A 19,443-nucleotide genomic window follows, 5' to 3' on the forward strand; every position below is an offset into this window, starting at 1 on the left:
TACGAGTGTGTGTAAAAGTGTTTATAATGCATGTCATGTCGAGCATGCATTATATTACGAAAATATTTACAAAGATTCTACACTACGTACATAATAGCAGCGAGTCTTTCTATGTTAGTTGTTACCAGAATTGTCAATCTTGTATACTTTTAACTACCATGATGTAGAGTATCCCTCTCCTTATCTTTTCCTCTCACTTTTCTTTCTTTTTCTCTCTTTCTTTCATCTTCCTATCTATGAACAAATTGAACGCGCATAATACATTTTTTTAATGATGTTTATGTACATAATATGTGTACGTTATCCATACTGGGCGTCCCAGTCAAGCTTTTCATAGCTTATGACGATCCAGACAAAATGTGTAATATGTTTCATGTACAAACTATGTGCATATTTGTGAATAATGTATGTATATGCATTTTGTGAATAAATCAAATCAAAATCAAATCAAATCAAATTCCCGCTCGATCGTCGCACATCTTTTTCTCTAGGGTTTCTTTGAAGCCCAGCATCAATAACTTGATCTTAAAACAAAGCTCAAAATGCAGAGCCCGGTACATTTTACTTCTACAGTGTAAACAAAATCATTCAGCCAAACGCATTTTTGTTCGTTTGGTTTTTTTTTTTCACTATTGCCATCAGGAGTTATAATATATTTACATATATCCCTCTGGAAACCCATTTTCTTCGCTCAAATATTTCACTATATATATATATATATATATATATATATATATACAGTGTATATATATGTTTTTGAAGAATGGGAGGGCGCAATCAAGCCTGATCCGCCTTCGCAACCTTTCAGAGACACTGCCCCATCTTTCCGGGAGTTGAAAGTAATTTTTTGGCAGGCAAGAAATGCTTCTGCTCCGGGGCAAAACGGTCTTCCATACAAAATGCACAAGAAGTGCCCACGTCTTCTTCGCGTGATGGTAGTTGTATGGCGAACAAAGAAGATCCCTATCCAATGGAGAGTAGCAGAAGGTGTGTACATTAAAAAATCGGCGATTTCAAATGAAAAGACAATCACTGACTTCCGACCGATTTCTTTGCTTAATGTGGAAACTAAGCTGTTTTTCGCAATTCAAAGCCTGGAGATTAGAACAGTATCTTCGAATGAACGACTACATGGATGTCTCCGTGCAGAAAGGAGGAATACGTGGCCATTGTGGCGTATGAGAGCCCGTTTCTACTCTGTGGGAAAGCATCAAAGATGCCAAGACCTGTCAGAGGAACCTCGCCGTAATTTGGTTTGACCTTGCGAACGCGTACGGCTCCGTTCCCCACGTGGCGATAAGTTTTGCTCTTCGCTGGTACCACGTTCCCGACACTTCTGTTGATCTTATTCAATCTTACTACACCGGATTGTACGCGCACTTTTCGGTAAGGGATTGGACCTCGCACTGGCAGAAGTTTTCAATTGGCATTTTCATGGGTTGCACCTTGTCTCCGATTCTTTTTGTTTCGACTTTCAATCTTTTGAGTGACTTCGTCAGCCAAATCTCGACGAAGCAATATCTCTTGAAGAAGAGGGGTATCCGTGTTCCTGTCTTAAAGGAATACATGGATGATATAACCATCTGCACATCTTCGGTGAACTCGGCGCAGAAGGTTTTGGACAAAGTGAATGAGTTTATGACTTGGAGCCGTATGAAGATCAAGGCAGCGAAATCGCGATCGCTCGTATTGGACCACGGGAAAGTTCTGCAAGAAGAAACCTTTGTTGTGGACGGGCAGAGGATCCCGGGATTCATGATACGCCAGTCAAATTCTTAGGACGCAAGATCAATGGAGATTTGAATGACAGGCAGGCTCGCTTATCCATTGAGAACTCCCTTAGAAATTGGATGAAACTGCTGGACAAAAGTGTGCTGTCTGGAATCATGAAATGTTGGTGCTATATTCATCTTGTTTTACCTCGGATTCAGTGGCAACTGATGCTATATGACATTGCGCTTTCTCAGGTTCAACGAATGGAGACATTAGTGTCAAAGTTGCTACGTAGGTGGCTTGGGGTCAGCTGCAGTTCATCTTCTGTCGCGCTCTATTGTAAACAGTCGACACTTTGCTTACCGTTGGACATTCTTACTGAAATTCTGAAGAGAACGGTAGTAAATAGTTTACTCCAGCTTCGCGACAGCGCTGATGAGACGGTACAGAAGATGAAGCCTACGATTCGATGTGGGAGAGAGTGGAGTCCTGAGGAAGCTGTGGAGAGAGCGGAAAGCAGATTGCATTTCGAGGACATTGCAAGGGGACAAGTTTGGTGCCAAGGGGTAGGAGCTTCAAAATCCCGCCCATCGCTGGAGAAAATGAGCAAAAAGGAGCGGCGGTGTGAAGTTGGCAAAATTGTGGCTATGGAGCATGATGACGAACATTTTGTGCGTGCAGTTCAGATGGGGGTGCAGGGGAGGTGGACTTCGTGGGAGAACGTCAAACATCGCTATCTGAAATGGAAGACTTTGTTAATATGAGTCCCAAACTTCTACAGTTCGTCATAAGCACAACTTGTGATACGGTTTCGTCCCCCAAAAACCTGCAGAGATGGGGCCTCGCTGCAAGTGATGCCTGTGTCCTGTGTGGAGAGGAGTGCACCACATCACACATCTTGGCTGGTTGCCCTTTGAGTCTACAACAGGGTCGGTATATATGGCGGCATAATCGTGTGCTGAGAGTAATCCTTCATGGTCTTCAGGAGGAAGTGAGTGCCAGGACAGAGAATCCAGTCTCTGGAAGTCTCTCCCATAACATACCGGTTTGTACGCCAGGGAGAAACGGTGACCAGGATTTCGAAAAAAAAAGCATATGGGCCGACTGGCTTCAGCAAGTAACTGGAAGGTGAAGGCAGATATGGACTCTAGACTGGTGTTTCCAGAGCAAATCGCTGTCACAGATTTGAGACCCGACATTGTTATATATTCAGACGAGAGGAAATTAGTAGCCATGGTGGAACTCACAGTATGTGATGAGGCAAACATGCAAAACGCTCACGAGCGAAAAGCAAGAAAGTATGAAGAACTCCAAGCATGCTGTGAGGACAATGGATGGTCTGCATCAGTGTGGCCGGTAGAGGTAGGGTGCAGGGGGTTTGCCTCTCATGCTCTTCTGCCTTCCCTCTATCGCCTTGGTGCTAGACGTTCTAAGGCAAAGGCTTTGGAAAAGGTAGCGTGTAGCGTTGCAGAGAAAGCCTCCTTCAATCTGTGGCTACATCGACATTCAAAGGCGTGGGGTATTCCCCAAGCCTTAGCATTGTGACGTAACTATGGGATGCGCGAATGCTCCATACCGCTTGTGTTGCCGATAGTGATACGCGATCTTTCACCATGGAGACGGTACTGTGAGTTGCGAGCATATTTCGAAGCAAACAGGTTAGTGAGAAGAGTCGTCTTGCTATTGCCGGGATCGGTCATGTTTGCAAAAGCATGCCCGATTCTGAAACGATTCTTTCATACCCTTTTTCACCTTTTGCTCCCCGGCAACTGATGAAGAGAGTGGTGTTTGGGATTAACCTGTTTCAATTTCAGTTTTTGGCTAATTCCTGACCGGGTGTCACCGTTTATTTTGGCCAATGTTTTGGTATTTCATATATATATATTATATATAATCTTTCTCACACATATAATGTATTAGGTTTAGTCTCAAACAGTCATTCTGGAGCAGCCAACATCTAAGTTTTATTTCCATGTGATTGGTTCATATCTGTGTACGATGACAATATGGCGTGGCAGGACATAGTGAAGTTTCCTCGTTGCGTAACGTGCGTAAACACGAATTTTGTGTAACTAACTTTTTATTGTGGTTAGTGCTTTCGTGTTACACTATACCGTAGATTAAAAGATATTTCTTTCTTTTTCTTCATGGACCTCAAGAAAAGTTCTTTCCTAGTTTTATGTGTTTTACATGTAACAGAGTAGCGTTCATGTTTAAACCTAAAATTACCTGGAGTTCACAGACCTGAGGCTTCTTACCCTATAGTCTTATATCCACGCTTGTTTTTTACTGAAAGAGCAGGCTTTTGTCCGCGACGCTTCGCCTTCAATCCGACAAAGCCTGTGTATTTTCGTCAGTTTCGCCGAGGAACTCGAGATGCTTTTGAAGCCCCCGAAGGTTTAAGGAAATCTCACGAGACGAGCCACTAGCTGGGGCGTGGTAACCATGACGATATGATCTTAGTCAACAATGATAACGGGTTGAATGATCGGAAATTCGATAACGTGGATAAGAAATCGTAGCTACCTATCCCCTCAAAACTTAAATGATGATGATGATCCACAGCATTTGTATGGCGCCATATATCTGTTATAGAAACATTCAAAGGCGCAGACTCCTCCAAGACAGTTAGCAATTGAATGTCTGGTGAAAAATGTGAGTTTTGAGTGAGGCTTTGAAGTGATCCAGTTTGTCAATTTCACGGAGGAAAGATGGGAGGGAGTTCCATAGGCGAGGAGCAATAGAGGAAAATGCCCGGTCTCCGTATCCCCTGAGATGTGTGATGGGCACCTGGAGAGTAAGGCCAGATGAACGAAGGCTAGGGCGAGGCTGCCGTCGCTCGATTGGGGAAGACAGGTATCCTGGGGCCAGACCATAAATGGCCTTAAAAGTGAGCAGTTAGATCTTGAAATCAATTCTGTTCTTGATGGGAAGCCAATGCAGCTCAGCCAGGACAGGGGTGATGTGATCATACTTCCTCAGCCCGGTGAGTAAGCGTTCTGCTGCATTCTGTACTTCTGAAAGTCTGTTCAAGGTTGCAGATCTAAGCTCAGCTAGAAGACTGTTACAAAAATCCAGTCTTGATGTTATGAGTGAATGAATGATGCTTTCTGCTGCCGTCCTTGTAAGCAGAGGTCTAATAGCTGCGATGCTACGAAGCTGGAAGTAAGCAGTCTGGCATACCTGCGAAACATGCCTATCCATCCTCACAGACTAGTCAAAGTAGACCCCAAGGTTACGAACGTTATCTGCAGGAGAGACAGACACATCGCCGACCTGAAAATCCATGGAGACAATCTTGTTTCTCATTTGTGGAGAAGAAGTGATGAGGCATTCAGTCTTGTCGTCATTGAGTTTCATGAAGTTCTTCACCATCCATTGTCGGATATCTGACAGGCATTCGGTCACCCTCGCAGCTGCTGCTGTTTCTTCAGCTGCCACTCTTGGATCGAATGCCACATAAAGTTGAGTGTCATCTGCATAGAAGTGGGATTCTAAACCATGTTAACGTGCTATGTTCCCAAGGGGGGAAGTGTATAGCGTAAAGAGTAAGGGTCCCAGGCCTGAACCTTGTGGGATGCCACAGGTCAGGAAGGCCTCCTCTGACAGAGTTCCATTGATGTTCACAGACTGTCTTCGGCAATGGAGATAAGATCTGAACCATTCAAGAGCAGTGGCGCCAACTTTGAAATCCTGCTGCAGCCTGTGGATGAGGACTTTGTGATTAATTGTGTCAAATGCAGCTGACAGATCCAAGAAAATTACCATGGCTGCTTTCTTGTTGTCAACTGCTCGCAAGATGTCATCAGCTATTTTCAGGAGAGCTGTCTCTACGCTGTGATGTATCTTATAAGCAGACTGCATCGGCTCATAGAGGTTGCAGACCTGGAGATGTGGCATTAGTTCTTCGGCAACTACTTTCTCGAGGACTTTGGCAAGGAACGGCAAGTTAGATAAAGGTCGGTAGCTGCTCATCTCATCCGGATCTAAGGGTGTCTTCTGGTAAGTACCGGAGTGACATGGGCCAGCTTCAGCTCATCTAGAAACATTCCTTCCTGTAAGGAAGCATTGATTATCCTGGAGTTCATTAGTTCATAACTGTCTTTAACTATTGAGGTTGGGATTTGATCCAGGGAGCATGACTTCGCACGAGAGCTGCGAATAACTCATTGTATTTCTGCCGGAGTTGTGGGCGCGAGTGTAGTAAGATGCTCATCACTTGAGGTTGTATCACTGTTTGACTCTGGCTCTACAGTAAGAGACATGTCCGACCGTAAATTGCATCTTATAGACTCAGTCTTACCAATAAAGTACCTTGAGAATTTAGAGGCTACACGACCAGGAGAGGAATGATGCCCTAGTGCCACAGCTGGTTCTGTCTTCCAGTACAGAAGCTTGTTGATGATGGCATAGAGTGCTTTTTGGTCAGATCCACAATCAACTATTAGTTTATTGTAATAGGCAGCTTTGGCACACAAGAACAACTGCTTAACTCGATTCCTCTGCTCTTTGAAGAGTTGTTTATCAGACGGGGTACGAGTTCACCTCCATCGGCTTTCAAGCTGTCGCCGCGTACCTTTTGCATTAGCGATAACCTCATTGTACCAGGGGACAGCCGGCTGTTCCACAACTACACACGTCTTTTCAGTAGCATGTTTGTCCAACAATATTCTCTCAGAACCACATTATACTGATGAACCGAGTCATTCACAGCACCACATTATACTGATGAACCGAGTCATTCACAGCACCACAGGTGTTAGAAAACAGACCGGAATGTTTCAGGTCGAACCTTAATAGTCTTCAACTTACGGTACGTGATCTTCTTCTTCACAGGCTTAGGTTTCTCGAGTTGAAGGAGACAGTGGACAGAGCTGTGATCTGATATCGAGTCTGGATACACACTGAATTTATGCCTTCCATATCAATATGGGTGATGATCTAAAATGTGACCTGACTCGTGAGTAGGTTCATCCACAATCTGCTGCAGATTATAATCTAGGAGAAGTCTCTGGAAAGCTTTGGTGTCATTGGATTGTGGGTTTTCCCATTGGACATAAAAGTCACCAAGAATGAACAATTTCCCAGTGAACAAGGAATGTCTATCTAACAAAACTGAGAGCTCATGGATGAACTCAGTAAACGTACAACAGTTCTTACGTGGTAGTGGTGGACGGTAGACCACAATTACCTTGATTCTTGCAGTACCATGTGACAGATCAGTTTCCATAAACTAAAATGAGTTAGAATGAATGTTGGTTCTTACTGCTTTTGAGCACAGACTCGATTTGTACAAGAGACCTACACCTCCATCCCTGCGATACTTGCGAGGGACATGAAGCAGTCTGTATCTAGAAGGACTTACTCTCGCCGCACTCTGGGGCTCGCCAGACTTGAACCAAATTTCAGTCAATGCTAGAACATCAATATCATGATCTATCAGATGATCCTTAATAGAATCAGATTTATTGCATGCTGATTGACAGTTAATCAGACCAAGAGTAAAGAGAGCATGCACAACTACAGCAAGAGTTGAACTCTTCATAGCTTTGGATTCACTCTCAATAATCTGCTTCTTCTTATATTACATGGATACTCGAGAAAGGACAGCAGCAACATCGTCTCTTTCTCCCCTGTATACACCATGAAAAGTGCAAAAGGTACACGTTACACCTTGAACAGCTTTAAAGGGATAGTATAGTATTGGTGGAGATGAGGATTGGGTTTGTAACTTTTTGCGAGGTATACCGAGAAAGCACTATTGAAATGATACGGAGCATACCATTGCATGGTATAAGAGGAATTCAACGTTAATTAGATGAAAATCGGTTGTTGGAATGGCTGAGACATCCAAAAATAAAGTTAAACAAAGCAATCTTAATAAAAAGTGAGTCCCACTTTTTAGTAGGATTTTCATCGAATAAATGTCGAAATTTCTATCGCATAAATGTGGAATCCGTCGTGTAATTACATGCTCTTTCATGTTTCATATTAGGTTTCTCAATATCTCACAAAAAATGTCAAAAACCTGAATTTAAAAAGTAACTTGAAATTAAAAGTAACTACTAGTATCTCTTTAAGCTCTCTTACGGTTCGAATTGCGTCGTGTCAGACTAACAAGTCAATTTCACGTTTTACTCATGATCATATGACCGTCATACGCAAAAAGAAAAAAAAACGAAAAAAAAAAACAGTTGAAAACATCCGAGAGTCTAAAAAGATTTCAAATGTACAGTTTAGACGCTTACTTCAGAGGACTCAGGGACATGGAAAAAAAAATTCCTCAGACAAATTGTGCTGTCAGAAGCGATATTATCAGAACGTATGATGGCTCATACGAACTTTGCATACACTCACGTGTGTATCAGTCACTAGAGTAACGGCATACGAGTGAAAATTTCAATATTCTATCTGACATTACCAAGCATTGATGTGAAGAAGTGATGAGGAAAAAAAGGAAATGAGATTAGAGTTTTGAGTGAGGAGTCTTTTAATGTACCAAGCTCTTCCAAGGCGTCGTGTTATTCTCTTCTTGTGTTCAGTTCTCACTCACAGTGCGTTGTGGTGTGCTCGCGCGCATGTTGGGGAGTCATTACTGTTCAGAGTGACCCCAGTGTACTTTGCAATTATATTGCGAGGAAATAAAATCTTCAAACTTGTTAACATATTAGCGGTCATAATGAACCTTCAGTTGACGAATGGATTGCGATAACACTAATGTACTTATTCAATACGCTATATTCTTTGTTGTTGTTGATTTAAGGGGGCGTCATTCGTATTTGAATATTTCATACATTATGTTCCAAGTGCATCATATTAATCTTTTAGCAAGGAAGGGCTGTGTGTGTGTGTGTGTGTGTGTGTGTGTGTTTGTTTGTTTTAGTTATGGAAAACGACGTAAGAGGTTAAAAAAGGTGAAAGTGGGAAGTGAAGAAAGACTGGTGCACATTCTTGACATAAGGGATTTCTCAAAATCAGGAATTTCCTGAGATCAGGGCTTTCTTTAGATTAGGGATTTCCTTCCCTTCGATAAACTATGAACAAAGGATAAGAGGATTTCTGCAGTCCTGCATGAACACGGGAAAAATGTGACATTTATGACTGGTACGCTCAATGAACGGAGCGGATGACAATCTGCTTCGTATCCTGCTTTCTATTCTGTTCGAGTTGTCTCTTATTACCATTTACAAACAGCCCTCCGGGGTTTTGCTTGCCTCTCACTGCGGATTGGATCTTTAATAGCGTGTGATCTCGCACAACATTACGTCTGTGTGGAATTACCATGGTCATGCATAGAGACTTATTCTTAGTGTATTGTTGTACGAAAACTTATTAAATGAAAATGAAATGAAAATCATATAGTGTTATTTCATGGACATTATCATTTCATTTCATTTATCCAGTTTCCGCAAATTACATTCCTAACATAATACACTCTTCTACAAACCAACCAATAACAACAATAAAAATGAAAATTCCATGTCTACGGAGCCATACATAATTTATAGAAGTGGAATTCAAAAATACATTAAAAGTAGTCTATACAGTATGTCATTTTGCATATCAGAATCAAAATATATAATGTGTGGGGGAACGCACAGGCAAACACGATGCTTGTTGGGTGTAGAATCAGAAGATATAACATAGGCATGTATTCGACTTTACATGGTAGATAATGTTTAACAAATACGAAATTATACATGCATATCGGCAAAATACAAAGTTATGTTTGGAGGGGAAAAAAAGAAGAAAGAACTGAGAGGTTCACTGAAAAGCATGCTTGTAAATTGTGAACCATTCAAAGGATTCTTATGAATACATTGAACTTTTTTTTTTTTACAAAGACAGGAGAGAATAAGACAGGACAGAACAAGACAGTAGAACACAACGACTTACATGACTTTACAGTAGGGTATACCATGACAGTAATAAAACACAAAAGAACAATGGAAAGAAAGGAGAGAAAGAAAAAGGAAGTGAAAGGAAAAGCCAACACGCTGAACATCGGGATCAGAAGATGGAATTGAGGTGCTGTACATCTGGATCAGAAGAGGAATGAGGTGTTTCAGCTCGATCAGCCGAACAAAGTTTATACAAATAAGATAATGTAAAAAATACACAATGATGAAATCAATGATTGACGATGAACCCTTAGGCTGTAAAGACCAGCTAGGTAATGAATCGTATATAGCTTAATATGAGTTCAACAAAAAAAAAATTAACTTACGCTTAAACGAATTCAAAGATAAAGAGTCTTTTATATCACAACTTAAAGAATTCCAAAATCTAAGGCCACTGTATATAAATGTATTTTGAGCCAATAACGTTCTCAGAAGGGGTAAATGAAACTCATTTGATCGCCTGGTGGGATAATATGAAAGATTGATTTCGTGGAAACATTGAATCAAAATGCTAGGAAGTGCATTTGTGTTATAATTAAACATAAACTGACCCAGCTGAAAGAAAAACAAATCTTTGATTTTTAAAATCTTATATCTATTAAATAATGGATCTGCATGAGAACAGGAGAAACGCCACAAATAATACGAAGTGCCTTTTTTGTAATGCCTTTTTTTGTATAACATACATTCCACAACCGCATTGTAATAAAACACCTTGGCAAGCGTGCATGCAAACACATACAAACAAAACACAAAAAGAAATAATAGAAGAGAGCATCGACAATGTAGCCACACGTACACACATACAAAAACGGACGCACACTAGTAACCGTAGCAGGGCCTGATGGGACGTTTACACATGTTTCCGGCGACTACGACAGTCACGTTCAGGCATGTGCACAAAACGGGATGGACGTGAAACAACGTGGGGGAGGGGTCGTGAGGAGCAAACGTGACAGGCCGTGATTGCCATAGATGCCTTGTCAGATTTTTAAACTGTCAAAAAATTGCCACGGCAGTCACGTTGCTGATGAGAAACCTAGCAGGCCGCGATAAAACGGGGTGAACGCAGCAAAACGTAACACGTCGTGATAGCCTTAACAAACTTGGAGATGGTCCGTAGTAGGACGCGACGAAATCAGTATGTACTCTTGCCTGACAAAACACCATGAGAACAGTGTCTGACAGCTAAAATGTTACTGGAGCGAGGACTGGAATAATACGACTATATCAAGGGAGGGGATATCTCTCCTACTACGGCGCTCTATACTTTTGGGCAAACGGGGCTGCCGTGGCGCCGCGAACCTTGTGTAAACGTAGCATAACGTGAAAATCACTTCGGATTCTGCACTATCTTGTCATAATCAAGATCTCCTAATCATATCATGCTACATCAAGCAGCACCAGACATAATGTATATTGAGGCAAAATAATACATCTCAATTGCATTAAATTCATTTCAGAAAAGGTAACTGGAGAGTGAAGATGAGTGTGTAGTGACGTCATCAATTCGTCTGATTCCATGTGGTTGTGACCACTAATCTCACGTTCGATGTTAGAATGTCTTAGTTCCCTCATCCTGCGCGCGATATCGATGTAACACTCTATCCTGTATGTTCGATCTATTCACACTTGTCGATGTTATGTAGTCACTATATCGTCGTCATTGCAGTGTGAGAGGTTGGAGGAAACAATATACATTTGTATGTTTTTTTTAAAATTCCTACCAGATTATTAATGGAGGCTTGTGCTTCCAACACACATCTGACAGATGAACAGCTGTAATAAAAAAAAAAATGAAAAAAATTCCTTTTTTCTATCCATTTGGATATTTGAGATTAAATCCGCTGAAAAGCGAGTGAAATTATTAAAACTTTATGTGACAATTCTAAGATAATTCCAATATCTTCAAGAATAATTCTTATTATGTGATGAGTGCAGTATGCTTAACCAGATTTCATTTTCCTCTATTCGATGCTGACCTTCCTTTAAAAATGTGAACATGGTGTTTATGTGTTTTTGCATTCAAACTCCTTGAAGATATGCCTCCTCGGTAAACAGTTATCCAATTCATTGACACATGTGTCTGCTAAATCATGCTATGTTTACACACATCTCTCCTGATGACTCAACACCAAAGTTATATCCAGTCAACTAATTAAAAAAAAAGAACTTGGTCTTCCATGTCGTATCAATTCATGAAATTAAAGAATCAGAAAATTTCTGAGAGTGACGCTTGACATGACACCCTATCATTTACAGGAAAGCTAGGCTCAAACAAGGACATTACGATGATTCTCAGAGAAATCTCACCCCAGAACAAACAAACAAACAAACAAACAAACAAACAAACAAACAAACAAACAAACAAGCAAGAGGAACACATTATATGAATGAAATCTGTAATTAAGTTAGTATACTGGTCTCCAAATACATACATTATATATATATATATATATATATATATATATATACATACATATATATGTATATGTATATATTATCTTTATTTACATATACATATATATATATATGATATACATTTTCTTTTTCTTTCCTCTGTGTTTTCCTTATTTCTTTTTTTTCATTATTCCTTTCATCAACATTATTTTCCTTGTTTATTCACAGTATACTGCTATTGATTTTTATATCATTATTTGTGATTATTCTTTGCATACCACACGTCTATATTCGGACAATTTTACTAACATTTGTCGCCTTTCACCTAAAGTCTTTCTTTCTGTGGATGCACAGATTTAATGAAGTTTCCTAGTCTGTCCGGGCAATCCTGTGTGTTAGCGTATAAAGAAGAGTTGTTGATATTTGAAACTGCACCTACCCGAAACCCGTCGTTAAGAAATCCGTATATGATAGGATTGAGAAAGCTGTTTGCCATGGCAACCCAGTGGATGCTGAAGTACAGCGCGAAAGTGCTCTCCGTGTTCTTCAGGAGTACGTGGCTGGCCACGCTTCCCAGCAGGTGGTAGATGTGAAGGGGTAGCCAGCAGAGAGCAAAGGTCAAGACGATGGTCACCAGCATTTTGATGACCTACATAATAATTAAAAAAAGGGGGAGGGTCAACAGACAAAAAAGGGTAAGGATGGGGGAGAGAGAAAAGAAACATGATTTTTGTTGACATTGATTTTGTAGGCAAATTTTACACTGTTAATTGCTCCTCAGTATTCTACAATGAGATATTTAGTTTCTCTCAATAGGTGCTTTCCAAGTCAATCAACATGATATTTGAATGAACAAAATATCATCCTCATGACACTTGAACCCCAATACAGGTGTACTGCATTTCCCCTGTGTGTGTGTGTGTGTGTGTGTGTGTGTGTGTGTGTGTGTGAGTGAGTGAGAAAAAAGATGTGTGTCCTCGTAAACTCGAAACATACCATAGTCTCCTCGTTCCTATGTAGCAGACGCGTTACCTATTTAAGTGATGGTGAACTATGAACGGAACAATCATAGCATAATCTATATCTAATCAGTATCATTGCGTGTAGACACTTCATCTGCACGAAGGAGGCTTTGACAAAATCAACATCTGCAGCCACGTTTTGTACTATGTGTGTGTGTGGATGATCAGTCCTTGTAAAGAAACTAGAAATGTCGCTATGGCGGCTGGTATGCCTCCGCCATTATGCATGCTTCTCCTAATAGGTCTATAACACAAAGTATTGACAATGTGTGATGACAGTTTACATGATTGGTAAAATATTAAAATGACAGCTTTGTCACAAATGTGTTGAATGTTCACTTTCCTTCAACTAAATTTACATCTGTAGGTTTGATTGGAAGAATGGCTATATTACCTAAGAGTGCAGGTATTGGGGGATTTGATGATTTTTACTTGACCTTTGACCCTTTTGTAAGTTTAAAGAAGAAGTGAAATGTAGCACTTTCACTTGATCTTTGACCTTTAAGCTTTAGGCAAAAAACTTCAAAGGGAATCTCTATTGGGTAATTATACACTACGTTTCATCGCATATAAAAGAGGGAAATAGTGAAATGTTGAGAAGTTGACCTCGACCTTTGAACCCTTGCCCTTTGTCCAATGACCCCTAAATTCCCTAGATAACCACTGTCAGTCTGTACATGTACTAAGTTTCATGTAGGTACCTTGAACCATTTGTAAGATATGGAGAAACAAAGTGAAATTTTAACATTTTCACTTGACCTTTGACCTTTGATCTTTAACCTCATGACCTCAAATGCTTTCTGAAGAATCTTCATTTGGTAGTTCATGTATACACTAAGTTTCAAGAAAATACCTTCAGGCATTGGATCGATGTGGGGAAAATAGTGATATATTGAGCATTTGACCTTGACCTTTTGACCTTTGACCTCGGTCATATGCGCCCAAAAGTTGATAGGCATAACTTCGCTCACTCGTACTTATACAAGCCAAGTTTCATTAGGAAACCTCAAATGTTTTTCTTTTAATTACGCTGTTCACAAAATTGATTACAGACGGACGGACGGACAGACGGACGAACGGACGGACAGACGGATGGACGGACGGAAGGACAGACGGACGGACGGACGGACAAGCCGAGAACATAATGCCTTCGGCGACAATTCGTGGCGGAGGCATAAAAAAGGGACTATTAGACACAGTAAAGAATAATAATCATGACCGATTGAACATTGACTGATGAGTAGCAGATCACCGACTCCACCACAGACCTTGGTGGTGAGAGTTTTGAAGGGAAAGACTTCGAATGAGAAAAAAAAAACCCGGCTAGATAACATAAGTCAATTCATCTTAACCACTTAAATATACCTAATACGTGTTTCGAGCGATAAAGTGACTATTATACGGTTCCACTGCCAAGCGCGAAATTCGGATGGTGATTAATGGAGGAACGGAATAACCCGTATGCGTCGCCGCGGAATGGATGGGGCGCAATACTGTCATGACTATGGCAGGCCGAAAGTGTCATTAACAATCACAACGTCACAACGCTTCATCAGTGCTTCATGGGATAACTTTTATCCCCCTCACAGGGCACAAAACTGCACAAGCAAGTAACTATGCAACTGTGCATCCGTAGAATGGACGTGTAGTTGCTGCTTGTGCGGGCCATAACGAACAATATTAAACATCCATGCATTCATGAACGGATGATTGTAGGGCTTTAACTAATTAGGACCGAAAAAACTCTACATTCATTCCTCCATGCGCTATACAGACAAACGGTTATATGACTTAACAATCAAAGTTTACGAAAACATACGTCCATTTTCAAACATGTACATGTATACGAACCGTTGTACGATTTTAGCCAATTATTGTCGGCCTGGCTAGTAATGCCTCGTAAAAAGGATAGCATATTATGTATTCGTTTCATAAATTTTGGATACCTTAAAGGACAAGTTCACCTTCATAAACATAAGGATTGAGAGAATGCAACAATATTAGTAGAACACATCAGTGAAAGTTTGAGGAAAATTGGACAATCGATGCAAAAGTTATGAATTTTTTAAATTTTTGTGTTGGAACCGCTGGATGAGGAGACTACTACAGCTTGTGAGTCATATGCGTACAACAGTATAAAGAAAATGTAAAAGAAAATTCAACATATTTTCACTTTTTTCGCATAATAAAAGAGCTCTTGACTTGCCTCTTTCTAAAGGCAGGGGGAATAATATTGCCCATAACATTTGTCGGTAACGAGTCAGGGGAATGTGTACTTTTTTCAAAAGATGGAATTTTGTGAAATTCTCTTTATATTTTCCTTATATTGTTTTACGCAAGTAATTCATACACTGCAGTAGTCTTCTCATCCAGCGGTTGCTGCACAAAAATTTTTAAAATTCGTAACTTTTGAACGGATTGTCTGATATTCCTCAAACTTTCAATGATGTATTCTACTAATATTGCTACATTCTCTCAATCCTTATGTTTATAAAGGTGAACTTGTCCTTTAAGCATGTTTTCATAGCCCTGGATGTTTGAGATTATCATTCCTAATTAATTAGGATTGCATGGCTTGTATACCTGATGAGAGGGATGACCTAATATTATGACAATAGTTGCTATGGATGCCGGGATGCGCAATACATATCTTAAACATGTTCTCGTGGGCCTGCATATTGAAAATGATCCTTCCTAATTAGCCAGTTCACTGGCAATTCTTCCTTGTAAGATTACTCACATAATAAGGATTTATAGTGAAATGACAAGAGGGCATAAAAAAATAATAATAACGAATATAAAAGAATTGGTAGAGCCGAGAAGGGGATGAGGAGCAGCACAGAAGTGATAGCAAATTATTCTTGCCTTTAATTCTACGGTTTAAAAAGAAACTGACTCCATGTAATCTCTCGATCTCCCAACCAGGTACTTTCAGTCAGAGAGCAGATTTAGACCACATAGACAGTCGAACACAATGATTTCACACTACTTGCAATCATTTCGATTATTGATTGCAGCATTTGAGAGAGTTTTGCGAGGGGAAATATACTTTGAGATTAAAGTGATAAGAAATCTTCTATAAAGTCACCACACACTTAATGCTGCTTGGCCCTTAGAATGAAGGCATAGTATACAAATATACTTTGCCTTGAGAGTTTCTTGTTAAAACTATGGGCAGAGGTGACTCCAAAAGAACTATTCACTGAGGGGCGCAGCCCCGAAGTGAATAGTTCTTTTTGAGGCACCGATTTTGGATAAAAAAATTAAAGAGGACCGCGCCGCGCGCGCACAATATGAATTTTGGCTCTGCGCGAGCGAGCTATCGAGTGCATTGTGTGCTGCTGGTCGATGGTAAATGGTTGACGTTGACGTACTGAGTATTTGACGTACAATTTGTATTTGACTAACCCATATAATATAACAGATGATGACTTTTGTTGTCGGGAACATGTACCAAACGTTCACCCTCAGGGTTTGAAATGCTATTTCGGAAGGCTATAAGTCCATCGACTTCGTCTCGGGACATATAACCTCCCTCATTAGCATTTCAAACCCTTCGGGTGGAACATTCGGTATGTCCCCTCCCCCGCCAGTTTTCATCTATATAATGTCAGAATTGTTTTAATGATGTCACAATTATTTTGTTAGAAATTGATACATTTCAGAGAGTGACGGTACTAGCAGTGCGCAATGTCAAAATTGCTTTGTGGCGTCACAATTGCTTTGCTAGAAATTGTTACATTTCACAGAGTGACGGTGCAAAGCTGCGCACAATTTCAGAATTGCTTTGTGACATCATTTTGCAAATAGTATACTATTTGCAAAATGTCGTCATAGAAGTGACGTCATTTTGCAAATAGTAGGCCTACTTTATGGATTGTCAACTTTCTGAAATAGCTGAAAATACCTATAATCACGTGAAGCTCTTTCAACCAATCACCACAGGATAAATTTTTGATCCAAAATATAATTCCTAATATACGTTGATAGGACTTAGAAAATACAGCACATGATTATGCAGCACAATGGAATGGATGTATTGCTTCGTGCATCCTGATTGGGGAAAACCCCACAACCATTCTTAATGTATGCCACCGGCTAAGAGAAATGAATGTATACTTTCACTAGTTGGTTTAAAAGATGAATATAATCAGTTTGATAGTCAATTCAAGGTCAATAGTTTTTCTTGTGTACATTTAAATTGTAGAAGTATAAATAGTAATTTTGATAATATGAATAATTGTATATAAATTAGTGCTCATAGGAATAAACCATGGTTTACAAAGGAATTAAAGAAGATGTGCAAAAAGAAACATGTATTGTATAGGAAATATTCACAAAACAGAACCCGGTATAGACTGCGTGTATATAAAACATACCCTAACATTGTTAATAATAAAGTAAAGATTGTTAAGAGGAATTATTAAATGAACAAATATACATCTGCTAATGGAAACATGAAAAGAATGTGGAATGTTATCAATGAATAATTACACAAAAAGGACTGTAATTGTACCTATCATACCAAGAAAATGTGGGATAATCACCGAGTGCAATCCACTGATGATATTTGCAATGTTTTTAACGATTACTTCATTGATATTGGTTTTACTCTTTCATCACAATTTGAGCATTCGAATGACTTCAAAAAATATTTAACAATGAATGATCACACTGCTTTTTTTTTCTCCCATTGTTTCAATAGAAATCATTGAGATTGTAACTTGTTTTTAAAATGGTGAAAGTTCTGGGTTTGACGAAATATAGGCTGATATGATAAAAAAGTAGTTCATGTAATTCGTTATCCACTGAGTGAAATATTCAACTTGTTTATATCTAATGGTGTTGTTCCTGACAAATAGAAATTGCCAGGTTAGTGCCTATTTAAAAGAAAAGGAAAAAAGATGATGTTTCCAATTATCGTCCCATTTCAATATTGCCTGTTTTCTCCAAAGTTTTAGAAAAATGTGTGAACAACAGATTGTCTTTTTTTAAGCGAATGTAATATAATATCGCCATATCAATATGGGTTTAGAAGTGGGCATTCCACCTCCCATGCTTTATTGGAATTCATACATAAGGTTGTTGATGTTTTGGACAGAAAATAAATAATGGTTGGCTTATTTATTGATTTAAGTAAGGCCTTTGATACGATGGACCATACCATATTGATAAGAAAATTATATCATAAATATGGAATTCGCGGGGTATTATTACAATGGTTTACAAGTTATCTAATCGACAGAAAGCAGTATGTTCAGTTAAATGATATACAATCTGAACAGAAAACCACAAGGTATGGAGTGCCCCATGGTTTTATCCTTGGACCATTATTATTCATATTATATGTAAATGATATGTGCAATATTTCAGACAAGCTTGAATTTATTCAGTTTGCTGATGACACAAGTGTGTTCCTGTACGACTGTAATTCTGATATTTTACAATATCCATTTAATCATGAGATAAGTAAACTTATGGAATGGTTGCAAGTAAATAAATTGGCATTGAATTTAAATAAAACAAATTATATGGTGTATTCAAATAAGCTCATAAATAAAGATGAAATTGTGATTTATATTAATGAAAATAGAATATTTCGTGCCTCTTATGTAAAATTTCTTGGGGTTGAAATTGATGACTGTTTGTCATGGAAGGAACACACTGGTGTCATCTGCAACAAAATATCAAAAACTATCGGCATCTTAAACAGACTACGGTCATACTCCAGATCTTTGTTATTACTTTTATATAACACCCTTATTTTACCACCTCTAAATTATTGTATTTTAGCATGGGGGAAATCTAATGAGTGTAATATGCAGAGACTGTTTAAACTGCAAAAGCGAGCTATTAGAATAGTCTCGCATTCATCGTAAAGGGCGCCTTCTTTGCCAATATTTTTTACTTTGTCTATTTTAACTGTATATGATATATATGAATTTTATTACGGAGTGCAGTATATATGTTCTTATGTTATAATGACATTTTACCTGTATCATTACGTGGTTATTTTAAACTAAACAAAGTTAATCATAATTATGGCACAAGAAATTGTAGAAAATTGTACTTGCCTCAGATACGAACATCCTCCTGCAAAAAGTCAATATTTTTTCAAGACCCTCAAATCTGGAATTTCTATCCACTCTGATGTGAAATGTAAGAAAACGGTACAAAGTTTTAAGAAAGCTTTGAAGTGTATTTTACTTGAAAGGTATTCTGGAAGTTACCAATATCATTTTCTGAATTTATAAGATATTAGCATGATAATGTCGGAATTTCGGAGCTTGGGTATTTGTTCCATGTTCATCGTGTCACTGCCGGCAACCAGGGACAGCCTGGTGGTAGTGTCGCTGCCCGGAAAGCAGTAGATGACAGGTTCGAGTCCCACTGGTTCCTGTTTTTCC

At 39.3% G+C, this 19,443-nt stretch overlaps 1 protein-coding gene across 1 annotated transcript in view; it reads right to left on the bottom strand.

Moving 5' to 3' along the window:
* Positions 1-19,443, bottom strand: part of LOC139720573 (tachykinin-like peptides receptor 99D) — a 31,076-nt gene that overhangs the window by 2,580 nt on the left and 9,053 nt on the right. Inside the window, exon 2 of the mRNA XM_071631920.1 lies at positions 12,454-12,663. Coding sequence (XP_071488021.1) covers positions 12,454-12,663 — 210 coding nt within the window. The remainder of the gene's footprint in view (positions 1-12,453; positions 12,664-19,443) is intronic.

Source organism: Diadema antillarum, unplaced genomic scaffold (genome assembly GCF_040938485.1).
Source record: "Diadema antillarum isolate AM-2024a unplaced genomic scaffold, OU_Dant_1.0 scf00000129, whole genome shotgun sequence".
In the NCBI taxonomy this organism is placed as follows: domain Eukaryota; kingdom Metazoa; phylum Echinodermata; class Echinoidea; order Diadematoida; family Diadematidae; genus Diadema; species Diadema antillarum.